Source organism: Lepidochelys olivacea, assembly GCF_965140295.1.
Source record: "Lepidochelys olivacea isolate rLepOli2 genome assembly, chromosome: 6".
In the NCBI taxonomy this organism is placed as follows: Eukaryota; Metazoa; Chordata; order Testudines; family Cheloniidae; genus Lepidochelys; species Lepidochelys olivacea.
Window position 1 is genome coordinate 8,472,452 of NC_140416.1, and position 13,201 is coordinate 8,485,652.

Below are 13,201 nucleotides of genomic sequence, written 5' to 3' on the forward strand. Positions count from 1 at the left end.
CAGATTTTTTATTTTATTTTTTTTAAAACCACACATGCTGGAGCAGGTTGGAGCATCAAATACTTTGATAGCATCGAAGTGCAGGCAACAACTTCCTGTGGGGATGTTCCTATCTGGTTCCCTTCCTCACATTGGCTCCTCAGTTTATTCTGTGTAAATAGTACATTAGCAGCACTCCTAGGACAATACAGTGTCACAGAAGCAGCAATGCCAGACTTTTATAGGACCCCAGAGTGCAGTCATCCCGTCAAAGCTGCACTTGGCTAATCAGCTAGGGAAGTGACTGATTTGCACAAGGCACAGAGGATCCAATTGCTATTGTTAGATTTGATCACTTCTCCTCCCCAGTGTGTTCCTTCAAGGCGCTGTGCACCCCAAGTCAGCCACCTGCCCAGGAATCAATCCTCCTCCAGCCTGACCCCTCACACCCTAGAATCCCAGTTCAGCAGTAGCTGCAAGTTTAAGTCAACACTCTGCGGAGACGTTCATGTCTTTGCATCAATGTGCAACAACAACAGATTTGATGCTGCTGTGCAGTGGCATTAACCAAAATGCAGCCTTTGACAGCAAACTTATTTTGTCCAACCCAAGCAGACTCAGGCTATAGGGCACAGGTGGGCAAATTACAGCCCGTGAACCACATCCGGCCCACGGGACTGCTCTGCCCAGCCCCTGATCTCCTGGCCCAGGAGGCTAGCCCCCAGCCCCTCCCCCGCTGTCCCCCCTCTCCCACAGCCAGCACTCTGGGCGGCAGGGCTGCCTGCTCATACAGGGCAGCGCAGTAGTGTGTCTGGCTCCAGCCAGGCAGCGCAGCGGCCAGATATGCTGCTCTGAGCAGCATGGTAAGGGGGCCGGGGCATCGTATAAGGGGCAGTCAGGAGACGGGGTGGTTGGATGGGGTGGAGGCGGTCAGGGGGCAGTAGCCAAGCTGTTTGGGGAGGCACAGCCTTCCCTACCTGGCCCTCCATACAGTTTCGCACTCTGATGTGGCTCTCGGGCCAAAAATTTGCCCACCCCTGCTATAAAGCCAGGCTTACAGGAACAGAAACCCCTGCCAAACTGGCAGGGCACATCTTGACACAATGCAAAGGGGGGCTGAGGAAGGAGAGAGAGATCAAGGCATCTTAGGACTCACAATCGGTCCCTGTCTCCCTCATTAAACTTTGCCGAACATCAAAACCATGGGGCATGCGATCAAGAGACAGTATGTCCAGAACAAAAGCCTCCAGACAGTGCACGATAACTCTAGTACTCATTGCTGCAGGGAGGTTAAATGCCGCAGCTGCATAATTTGAGAGTCAACTAGACTCCACAGCTATGACAATTAGGCTCAGACATTCAGGAGTAATCACCACAGCCCCAACACATACACAAGCTATTAATAGTTGCCTTATGGAGGTCCACACCTTTGTTGGAATCACCCACTGCTGGGCATTGGGGGTGGGGGGGAGGAGAGAGAGAAGAGGGGAATAATACTCAGAGGAAAAGTGTTCAGCTACAGTGTGTAAAGCCTGCTGTTCCTACCTGAGTCGCCGCCTGGGGTCTGAGGGAGTCCCCGCCCGCCTGGCCGTGCCATAGTCCGGCATCATCCCATAGTCCAGGTCTTCGTAGCCAATGCTGCGCTGGTCGTCCTCCAGCCCATACGGTTCTGGGTGAAAGCGGTTCAGGTCCACGTTGCTCCCCCCTACCCGCACCTGTGGCTGGGGACCATAGATATCCTGACGGCTGGGGGCCCGGTAGCCATCCATGGTGGGACGATAACGTTCATCGATACGGGTCACACGGGACAGGCTGCCATAGCTGTGGTCGCTGCCAGGGTAGCCGTCCTCATAGGGGCGACCGTAGCCATCTGAATAGTGATAGTTGCGGGGGAGCGTGGCAGTACCAGGCTGGCTCATGTAGCTGCCAGGCCCCCCATTACCATTTTTACGGAAGTTTCTGTCCACTGTCTGGATGTAGTTATTGGAGACAGGAGAACCCTCCACAGGTAACCCATCTGGCCCAACGGGGACCTGCTGTACTGTCCGCGTGGTCACAGTCTTCACCACCTTCTTCACCTGAAGAGATGGGGAGAAGGATATGCTCTCAGATCACAAATGCAAGGGCTGTTGATGTCCCCTAATCATCCAAACCCCATGTCGTCTCAGGCCTGAACTCCCCCAGCTCTGCTTGTGCCCCTCCATCTTGACCAGTAGCCCTCATCCCCAGCTTCAGTTAACAGTGCTACAGAAACACGTAGGATAGAGAGTTTAGTGTACAGGCCATCTCACCAACCCCGGGGGAGGGCAGGCCAGATCAACACTACTGAAGACAAGACAGTCCCCTTTCTTTTACTGTCCCTCACCGTGGTCTCTGTGCGCCGGGTGGTCCCATCATCAGATGTCTCCACTGAGACAACCGACATGGCACCCTCTGGGTCCTCCTCCATGGTATACGTCTCCTCCACAATCTGGCCTGGGTCCTGCATCCTGGGGATCGTGCTGTAGAGGAGGTGGCTGCGGTCCTGGGATGAGGGAAGAGCACACCAAGTCAGCCCAGATTGTGAACAGTGCCAGATCCCACCCACAGGAGACAGCATTTCCACGACCTTAGCTCTCTATCTGTACCATCTAGGCAAGGATGCACTGAGCCATCTCCTGGCTAGAGCAGCATTTCCAAAACAGTGGGTTCCAACCCACCAGTGGGTTGGGGGAAGGATCTAGGTGGGTCACCTGTCATTGCCCCCACACCCTCACAGGCCCCAGATGCTCCCCCGACCCAATTCTCACTGTGCTAGGCTGGCACAGTAGGCAGTAGCATCTGGGGAGCAGCAGCCTGGCAGCAATGGTGGCCAGACCGGGGAGGGGGGGAAGCCAAGCAGGGTGCTCTCCTCAGCTTGATGCAGGAGGAAGACAGATTGCATGGTCCCCTTGTTGGGAGGGAGATCGGTGTCATTTGGGAGGTGGTGCATAAAGGAAATAAGAGGATCTCAGAGCCTGGAGGACTGTTCTGTGTTTCCTGTTGGATCCTGTCTTCCATTCTCATTTAAAGGAGTGATAACTGAAACTACCTGGGTGTAGCAGGAGCCCTTTATTAGAGTTTTCTACCCACACCACTCTCCCCCCCACACACACTTTAAATGGAAACCACTAGCTACAAGAGGAGACTGGCCCTATGCTGACACTGCCCCTCACGTATGTGGTTGCCTGCAGAGCCCAGTTCTCCACCACACAGGCCAAGCCTCATCCCTCCAGCTTCTACTACAGGGCATATGCCCTAGCAGTGAAATGGGAGGAGTGCCCAGGATGAAGGGATTTGTGGTAGGGCTTTCTGCCGAAAGCCAGAAAACATCTACCCAAAGGAGAGAGGCTTCCCTGGCATCACTGTTGTTTGCTGGTGGCTGCAGAGAATGCACTATGGCACAGATAAGGGTGGGGAAGCCTTGCCAGCAACACCTAAGAAGATGGGTCCCTTCCATAAGGAAGAAAAACCAGCCACTGTGCCCCTGAACTCAGGCCTTGCCCCCAACAAGAGATCCCAGCTCCTCCCAGAAGTCCTTTACCGGTGGTCCGTTGAGTTTCAGATCTGGAAATTTCTGCCTCTCCAAGTCAGCATCGCCCAGGAAACGGCCGTTCTGAAACAAGCCACATCAGCTCATTATAATGCTTCCTAGTCCATCGCCTAGAATGCATCGTCCTGTTGCCTCCAAGCAAGAAAGGCCAGGCCTCATGCCCTTGGGATTAGTGCCCCACTCCACCTTGTAAGGACAGTACTGACAGACTCACACCCTAGTCTCAGTTCCAGACTCAGCAGCATCCAATTCCAGTGCCCCAGAGGTTAGCAGCAGGTAGAGGTGGTAAAGAGCAGCCAGGGCGATTCCATGCCCTGAGATCTCAATCTCTTAGGTGAAGGGCATGGTGCTGCAGAGATTGTGCTACACAGCCAAGCAGGAGACCGATGCTATTCCCCAGTGCAGTCTAGGGAGTCCCCAGGAGGGGTTAAAAAGCAGCCATTTCTAGTGCTCCACCCTCCAGACATCCCAGTGCTCCACATGGTGGGCCAGACTCTTCAGAACTCCATGTACCTCCTACCAGAAGGGCTAAGGCCCCCTTCTGGGTACACACACCCCAACTCCATCAGAGAGAGAGAGAGAGAGAGAGACACACACAAGACATTTCACATCTTCTTTTGATGTGGAAGCCACAGGCCACCAGATGAGACATACCAGCATTTCAGGGAAATTAGAGGGAACAGCGTGGAGAGTCAAAAGCAGACCACAGAGCATAATGGCTTTTCACTGCCTATAATATTCATATACGTTCACTTCTCCTCCCACTTACAGCCCAGAGAACTGTTCTCCTCCCCCACCCCGCCACTTTGAAGAATAAAAATCCACTTGTCTAACTCCAATGTGGCCTGGGAAGTTTCTCAGTAGCACCAAGAAAAGGAGTTGTGGCACCTTAGAGACTAACCAATTTATTTGAGCATGAGCTTTCGTGAGCTACAGCTCACTTCATCGGATGCATACCGTGGAAACGGCAGTATAATGTCTACTGCCGTTTCCACGGTATGCATCCGATGAAGTGAGCTGTAGCTCACGAAAGCTCATGCTCAAATAAATTGGTTAGTCTCTAAGGTGCCACAAGTACTCCTTTTCTTTTTGCAAAGACAGACTAACACGGCTGTTACTCTGAAACCTGTCAGTAGCACCAGTATCCTCAGCTAGACAACCAAACCCTCTGTGCATTGCCAGTGCAGCTGTCCTCTGGCCCTTTAAAACAGGGCACAGAAGGTCTTGACTTCTACCCCTTAACAAAACCCCAACAGTACAGAGCGTAAAATAGCCACAAGAAGAGAAAGGAGATCAAGCCAGATAAACTGCCTGCTGCAGTGTAAGTTAAGAGCCCTGGAGACTCAGGCAGACTCTTCCCTCATCCCCTCCTGGCACTTGGCCTGTCCCATCTGACTACTCAGTGTTTAAAGGTGCTAGCCTGGGACTTCAGAGTAGGGTATTGAACCCAGGTCTCTGCCACACTACACTTGCGGGAGCCTGGGAAAGTAATTTGATCTTTTTGTCTCAGTTCCCAATCTGGAGTTATGGGGATAACAGCAGCTCTGCCTGCCACACCAAACACTAGGGGGTGAATAAGTACATTGAAGATTATGAGGTACTCAGATACTGAGCCCGTGGGGGCCACAAATACAACATGGCCTCTAGATTGGTGCAGCAGCAGATTTCTTTTTTTCCGGGGGGGGGGGGGGGAGGAGAGGAGAGAAGTGGCACTTAGCTAGAGCCCAGAGTGCCACTCAAAGCCACCTGTGAGAGTTCCTGGGCTCTGCCTGCCACGTCCCCAGGGTGGGCACTTTGTACAACAGGCGTCACGTCATCAGGTTATAGAGGGTACCAGGCAAGCACCCCAGAAGAGCAGAGACGCCAGTACCTCTGGCCTCACAACTAGTTATAGGGCTTCTGGGGCAAGGGAGCCAGAGGCCCCTGGTTTTCTGGGCAGGGCTGCATCTGTCATGGAGTCCCAATCCACAAGTCTACAGCACTATGGAGGCTGGCCCATGCAGCTGTTCCCCAGCACACTAATCCTACACTCAGATGTATGGAGGGCCCTCTGTGCATCAGTGAGAGGTCAAGCAATGCCACCTCACGCCCCCAGACCTGCAGTTCATCTGACAAGTTCTTACAGCAGTTACTCAAATCTATTAGGTGCAGAGACAGCTCCTCTGTGAGCCAGTTGGGAGGGGGCAGGGCAACTCTGATAGGAGCCAGACTGCCAAATACTCCTCCCGCGTCCACCACAGTTCATGCAGGAGCAGCCAAAGGGGCTCTGCCGAGCCCACCTCTCCCCCAAGGGGGTTTACCTGGTGCCGGCGGGTGAGGGTGCCGTTGGCCATCGTCTGGCTGGCATCCTGCGGGGAGACCCGGACGCGCTCCAGCTGCGCCGAGACGTGGCGCCGCTCCTCCTCCAGCGCCCGGGTCAGCTTCTCAAACTGTGCCTCCTGCTCCTTGACGGAGGCCAGGATGCTGGCAGTTGACTCCACTTCCGAGTCGTCCATGGTGACGAGGGCCCCACACAGGGGGTGGGGAGGAGGGAGGGTGTAGGGCACGGGGCGTGTGAGAAAACCAGCGTCAGACGGGTTGGAGGGGAAGAAAGAGGGGAAGGAGCCCCTCACTTCACGACATACAGTTGAGGGAAGGAAGGAGAGAAGAGATCAGAGGAGACAGATGAAATATCAATCCCAAGGCCAGGTTCTCTCAGCACTCAAAGAAAGAGCAAGTGTCAATTCTGCCACCCTTCCCATGGGACAATAGCAGCGGCTGGCCAGGGCAACTGTCCTGCCATACATGGTAGTAGTGTCACCTCTACTACAGGAAACCCTGATCTGTACTCTCAGCAGCTCCCGCCTTCAAGTCTAGGAATTAGACTTTTCAGTCTCCCTTCTCACAAAGGCCTCACCAGGATAGGATCTGTACAGGCAAGGCAGTTCTATACCCCCTTGCCCGAGCCAATCTTCTCTCATCTGAAAGGATCCCCTGATGGATAGGAAGGGAGCCAACCCTGACCAGGAGAGAAGCATGAGTAAGTAGCCCAGAGGGAAATCTCTAAAGCCAGTAGTGCTTAAAACACTCCCATTTTATTTGAGGGGCATCTAACACTCCCCTCTCACGACCTGGTGGAAGGAAGGGTGAGTGAGACAGTCATAGGACAGGTGGTGATAAGTCTGGCTGGAAGGGAGAGAGGAATCATAGGCTCCTTCACCAGCTCCAGGTGAGAAGAGGCCCTCTAGGGAGCTGTTTTGACTAGAGTTTTGGTGGGTATGTGCTCTGGTAAGGGGAGAGGCTTCTTGCCACCCCATTCATTGATGGAGGCAGAGTGCTGCAGTTTAGAGGATTACCTACTTGACCTGTGAGACCCAACCCAGTCCATGCTAATTCAGTCCAGAGTTTCACAAACCCCATTAGACACTGCTCCCCTAATGGGTCCCTGCCCCATGAGGAACATTCAGCTTCCACATTAACTTTATGAATCTCAACCCAGTGAGGCCTATGACAGTCAGACAACCTGTGAGGAACATCTGTGACCCTAAGTCCTAAAGGGGCAGGAGTTGCACTGCCCTCTGACCCACCTTCTGTATTTGCAGAGAATTACATTACATATAGTGAAAAAAGGAAGAAATCAAAGAGTTTAATTAAATATTTAAATAGTTTTCCATACACACCTGTAAGGAAGGAAGGTCGGATTTGATTGGCTAAGGCACAGCACAGCCAGGTCTAGATGCAAAAAATCATGGGAGAAGCAGCCCAGCCACCACCAGTGAGGAAGCAGGAGGTAAGAGAGCTGTAGAGACAGTCAGGGAAAACCAGAGTGAACGTAACGCAGGGAGGGAGGCAACAGACGGCAGGCTAGAACTGAACAGTAGTGAAGGGGATTATGGGAGGGACATGGAATTGCTCAACGTGACCTCAAGTACCATTTCCAACCCCTTCTGCAAGGGATGGGGATGGTCATGGGAGAAGAGAATGCCTCTCATCAGTAGGGGCTCCTCGGGGTCAGCTGTACACATCTTGTGCAGCATCCAACACAGCAGATCTTTACTTCCTGCTGCAAACTGGTGCTAACCAAACCTGCCCCAGTGCTGCCTACCCGATTCCAAAGGTTGCTGGTCCCCACTACTTCATACGGTCATCCAGATGCATTCCCACTAGTTTACCAGGGCAAGGTAGCCTTTCACTGGCACCCTCAGCACTCACTCTCCTGAGAAACCTACACTGATGTAGAGGGGTGGGCCCCTCCTTCACCCATCTCAGACCACGTCCCAGCATGTCTGCTAAGATATTTTAGCAACAGATACAGCCATGACAGGGCTAGTCTGGCCTCTGCACCAGCTGCTTTGGCTCACTTTCCCACTCTCCCCAGCAAGACACCAGTGTGTGGAGAGTGGGCTGTGCACCAAAGTTACAAGGAAGACATAGGCACTGTTTGAAAAACAGACACAGGGTGCAGGGACAGGAAGTCTGTGCTGTATTTCTTCCCCTCCAAAGCATGTCCTGCCCCATTCTTGCTGATGTCCCCCAGCCCACTGCACCCTGCTATTCCAACCCTGGGCTCCACCTATGCCCCTCAAACCTAATATACAGCAAACCCAGTTACTCCAACGCACGGATCTCTAAAGCAGAGGCCTTCCAGTCATTTTACTTGTAACAGTAAAACCAAACCAGGCTTGCCCCTTTTAGCAGGTCTTATTCCTTCATTGTCCAAGACCTCTTCAGACATACAATAGCCTTCTTGGCTTCAGTTCTTATCAGGCACTACAGCACAGAGAGGACTTTGAGCCCAGCAAGAGATTTTCAATTTGCTTTGGAGACAGTCTGAACTGCATTTTAACATCTGGTGGCCTCCGCCCTGTAATCTTCCTTCACCAATAAAAAAAATCCAGTTCTACTGCTGGGCACATACGAAGCATGAGCAGAAGAGACCCTGATAGGCACGCACACACCTATCCCCACCAGCACGTGCCTCTTCTCCCAACGCACAAATCAATTTGCTTTATCTTCCAGCACCATGGTTCTGGGGTGAGAAAGAAGGAAGTCTGTTCAGAGAGAAGTGATTGCAGGCTGCCTGCTAGCCCCAAATGGTTGGTGAGAGTGACTTTCTACTGCCACTCTAAGCAAGGGTGAGGGCTGGGCCCCAGGCTGCCCATGGGCTCCAGCATTTATGGGGTACTGGGGCACAGGGGAGGAGGACACAGACTTGTAGTTAGAGAGACTGTAAGCCAAAACTTTGAGACAGGGCAGCACTGCTGACTTGACAGACAGAAACCTCCTCCCCCTTCACTATCTATTAGCCAGTGAAACACAGACAACCAGCTCCTTCTCCAAGGATTGAGCATAAATCACACCCCTTGGGTCTCATCAGCAAAGGGGCTTCTGAAAGCCATTGCCAGAACCTTTGGCCTATTTTTCTCCAATGTTAGTTTTCAGAGCAGAATTTTGCCCTGTGCTCCACTCTGGAGAAAAGCCACCCCCTCCCCAAAGACTTTTTTTTTTTTATGGTGTCTGCCTCCCAATCCTAGCAGAGTCGTTATTAGACAGCTACTCTTGTCTCTTCATAGCACATTTGTGGTAACAGCTCCCAATCCTCTCCCCCTTGGTATCAGCTGCCCTGTTAGCCATGTGGAATAGGTAGTTTTCAAAGCAGAGAGAAGAGGACGAGCCTAGGACTTGGGAGCCCTGCGTTCGAGTCCCTACTCTGCCACAGACTTCCTGTACGGACCCTGGTGAGTCATTTATCTGTATTGTACAGGAGGGAATTGAGGCAGAGAGCAGCTAATAGCTCCATCCTGCCTCACAGAGATGTTGCAAGGATAAGTATTTAAAAGATTGTGAGGTGCTCATAATACTATGGTAAGAGGTACCTAAAAGATATTGCAACCTTCTGCCTAGCTGCCAGCTTAGGCCCAACTGAATGGGCATCTGTTGTCACTGGCACGGATCTGCACAAGAGAATACTTAGCAAGCCCATGCTCTTTGGGAATCTGGTTTTAACAGGTGTATTTAGCCAGTTCTTTAGTTCCTAACTTAATGCAATGAACAGAATGGTTAGGAGTATGATGTACAAGATATGGGAATGTAGCAGTAATGAGGCAGTTTCCTTCCTGTCTCCTTCACATTAGAGGCTGCGAGACACAAAGAGAAGGGGCAAGAATTCAGTTCCTTGCCCACTGTGTCCTTATTCCTGTGCTATACCCAGTCATGTTGGGCTTCTCCAAGACTCAGCCAGGCGCCCTTCTGACCAAAATTACAATCCCAGTGTTTTCCACGCAAGAGAAAAGGGACAGACTTGCCATTACATGAAGGGAAAGGGCTATGACACCCTGAAATCTATGCTCCCATCTCCCCTCAGGGGAAGGACCAGCATTGTAGAGAGATCAGTGTTCCCAGTCAGCCAGAGAGCACTTAAGATGGTGCCTTTGCTTCCCTCTACCCACGGTAGAACAAGTCTGTGTGAGCAGCACTCCAGACCAAGCAGACACCCACGTCAGTCTGGTTCACTTGTTCAGGCTCTGCCTTGAGGACCAAACTGCATCAAATACTCAAGTCCACCAGATCAGGCCTGTCAAGTATCCATGACTAATGGATACAAACAGCCCCACGCTGGCACAAGTACTCCCCAATCAGAAAAAAGGTACAATCTTCCTCCAGAGGAGTGTGTGTAACATGGAACCTTGGCAAACCAAGCGTTCGTGGTTATTACCCCTTTATCACAGTTGCACCTTGGAGTCCTGTTGTGCTAGGTGCTGTATATACGCCAAGTTGTATAAGCCCTTCAGGTCAAGAGCTATCTAAAAAAGGCAAGACAAAGGGCAGGGAGGTGAAACAGGCAAAGCAACATGTGAAAGGCTTCCCAGCAGGTCAGTGGGAGAGCTGGGGAAAAGACCCTCCTTCTTTTGATGTCTCCTTCTGTATAGGCTTCAAAGATCTAGGTTTTCATTAGCACTAAGCAGTAGCAGTTCTAGAATAGATTACATGCAGAACACCTTAATGCCAGACACCATTCACGCCACAGTATAGCAGCATCCTACCATATTCAGCACTCAGAGGTTGAAATTTTCAGACAGATGCCCTTAAACTTTGTTTGCATGCAAGGCTGAAGCAGCTCCTTCAGCCTTACATCTCTCCCACTTTTCAAACACCAAGAACACCCCACTCACCCTTCCCCACACCCACTCTCCAATACCCCTCGAGTGTATCTGAAGAGAGCAGTTTTCTGAGATGCACCCATGAATAGTAGTACCTCATTACCCTTAATTCATACAGTGAAGCAGCACCTCATGCAGTCTCTCCAATGGCTGCTAGTCTACACTGGGAATTCTCTCCCAACACTTTTTTTTTTTAAACAAACAAAAAAACACAAACCACCCACCCCACCTCCACAAGGGGCGCGACTCCCAGGGCTGGGGCACTGTCTATACTGGTGCTTTATGGCACTGAAACTTGCTGCACTCGCTCAGGGGTGTGAAAAAACACACCCCTGAGCAAGAAAGTTGCAACACTATAAATTGCCAGTGTAGACAAGCCCTCAGCTTCTGATGATAGTATGAAGACTTGGTCCTAATCTTCAAAGCAGTAGCAAAATCAAGCCTCAGCTCCATTGGACCAAATTTTGATCTATGAACCACTGACAGCTGTGCTCTTCCACAAAAATGTGGATGTGGATCACAAAGCATGGAAGAGCTATGGGGTCGAACTAACTTCCCGAGGAAACCAGGCAAACCCAGACTGAGTATTTTTAGGAAATGCAGCAACACCTTCCTCTTCCACAGCCTTGTGATCCCCTAAAAATGGCTTATGACACACTTGGACCCAAAACAAAACATTTACCTGGAAACACGTCAGCCTTAAAACACAAAACAAAAAACAACCAACCACGCACATTCTCCCCCTCCCCCCCCCCACACACACACACACTACCCCTCGCCCCCAAGGTACATCTCCACAATGGTTTATTTTGCACAGGTAGCAAGAATCTTCGGATTTATAAAAGCAAACTGAGTAAGATAAGGGCTTAGCATCTTTCAGGGCTAACATCAAGACCCCCTCTGCTCCATATATAATCCCTACTGAGAAGCTAAACACAGACTATATCTTCACTACCAATGTTGAAGTGCAGTGCTTTAATGCAGCTGCGTAGTCGCGGCACCAGCGCTAGGAGAGAGCTCTCCCAGTGTGTGGGTGTGGGGTGTGAAGCAAGCCACCCCCATGAGGGGAGCAGCTCTCAGCACTGTCTACACTGCCACTTTACAGCGCTGAAACTTTCTTGCTCAGGGGTGTGAAAAACACCCCTAAGAGATGCAAGTTTCAGCACTGTAAAGTGCCAGTGTAGACACGGCCTGAGTACTTTAGAGCAGAGTTTCTCAAATGCCGCTACCAGGGGCTTTTATTGTGGCCAAAGCCTCTCCCCTGGAGCCACAAATGCCAGAGAAGTAGGCAGCTGGGTGGAAGTTCCCCACCTTCCCGGGTTCAGTGAGTCTTGGGCTTCAGCCCTGGGGTGGTGGGCAGCAGGCTCCATCCCCCTGCTGCCTCCTATACATACCTCTGCTGCCTCCCTACCCACAGCCCCATCCAGAACTTAATTTGTCCCCCATCTTCCCAGAATTGAGTAAGTCTGCTGTGAAAACTGATACGTTTATATCACTTTTAACAACAGACTTAGTAGCTAGCAAGTCTTTTTTTTTAAAAAAAAAAAAAAAAAAGTGCAACAGGAACAACATGCAAAGCACCTTAATTGTGTTTCTATTCAGTTTTGGTCCAGTAAAGAATAGACACAAGTATACATTATTTTTATTGAGTCTGCAAAAAAACCAAAACCCTACATAAATGAGTTACAATTTGAGCATGTATGTGGGCATATTTGTTTTTCCTAGAGTTAAGTATTTTACGAAAAATTGTCAGAGCAGCCACCAGCAAGAGTTGGTGGCTGAAATTTGAGGCCACCAAAAAAAATGTGTGACAAAAAACAGTTATTCACCTTCTCGTAACTGTTGTCGTTAGAGAGGTGTTGTTCATGTCCATTCCAATCAGGTGCACATGTGTACAGTAGCCAGAAGATTTTTCCCTAGCAACAACCGTAGGGTCGGTCTGGGCACCCCCTGGAGTCGTGTCTTCATGGCATCCAGTATAGAGCCCTGCCGACCCCGCACAGTTACGAGAAGGTGAGTAAGAGTTTTCTGTTCGAGTGCTTGTCCATGTCAATTCCAACCAGATGACTCACAAGCCCAAGTTCAGGAGGTGGGGACAGAATCTTCCACTGATTGGAGCACTGCTCGTCAGAAGGCCACATGTCTCTAGCCTGCTGGGTAATGGTATAGTGCATGGTAAAGGTGTGGATGGAGGACCACCACATCGCTGCTCTGCAGATTTCCTGAGTAGGGATCTGGGCCAGGAAGGCTGTTGACGAAGCCTGCGCCCTGGTGGAGTGTGTGGTGATCGGGGGTGTGGGAACCCCTGCAAGGTTGGATCACGTTCTGCATACACGAGTGCTACAGGAGGAGATGCGTTGTGAGGACACAGGTAGGCCCTTCATTCCGTTTGCCACTGCCACGAAAAGCTGGACTGATTTTCTAAATGGCTTTGTTCTTTCGATGTAGAAAGGTAGCGCTTCGCGAACTTCTAGTGAGTGAAGCCTCTGCTCCCTGCCACTAGAATATGGAT

General features: G+C 51.1%; 1 protein-coding gene across 5 annotated transcripts in view; it reads right to left on the minus strand.

The window, feature by feature from the left end:
- CTNND1 (catenin delta 1) overlaps positions 1–13,201 on the minus strand; it is a 59,062-nt gene that overhangs the window by 22,239 nt on the left and 23,622 nt on the right. For 4 of the 5 annotated variants that reach the window (XM_084631568.1, XM_084631570.1, XM_084631569.1 and 1 more), the window contains 5 exons: positions 7,210–7,328; positions 5,851–6,161; positions 3,542–3,613; positions 2,345–2,503; positions 1,525–2,057 (listed from right to left, as the gene is read on the minus strand). In XM_084631568.1, coding sequence (XP_084487694.1) covers positions 1,525–2,057; positions 2,345–2,503; positions 3,542–3,613; positions 5,851–6,045 — 959 coding nt within the window. In that variant the 5' untranslated portion in view covers positions 6,046–6,161; positions 7,210–7,328. The remainder of the gene's footprint in view (positions 1–1,524; positions 2,058–2,344; positions 2,504–3,541; positions 3,614–5,850; positions 6,162–7,209; positions 7,329–13,201) is intronic. The other variant, XM_084631571.1, reaches the window with a different exon arrangement.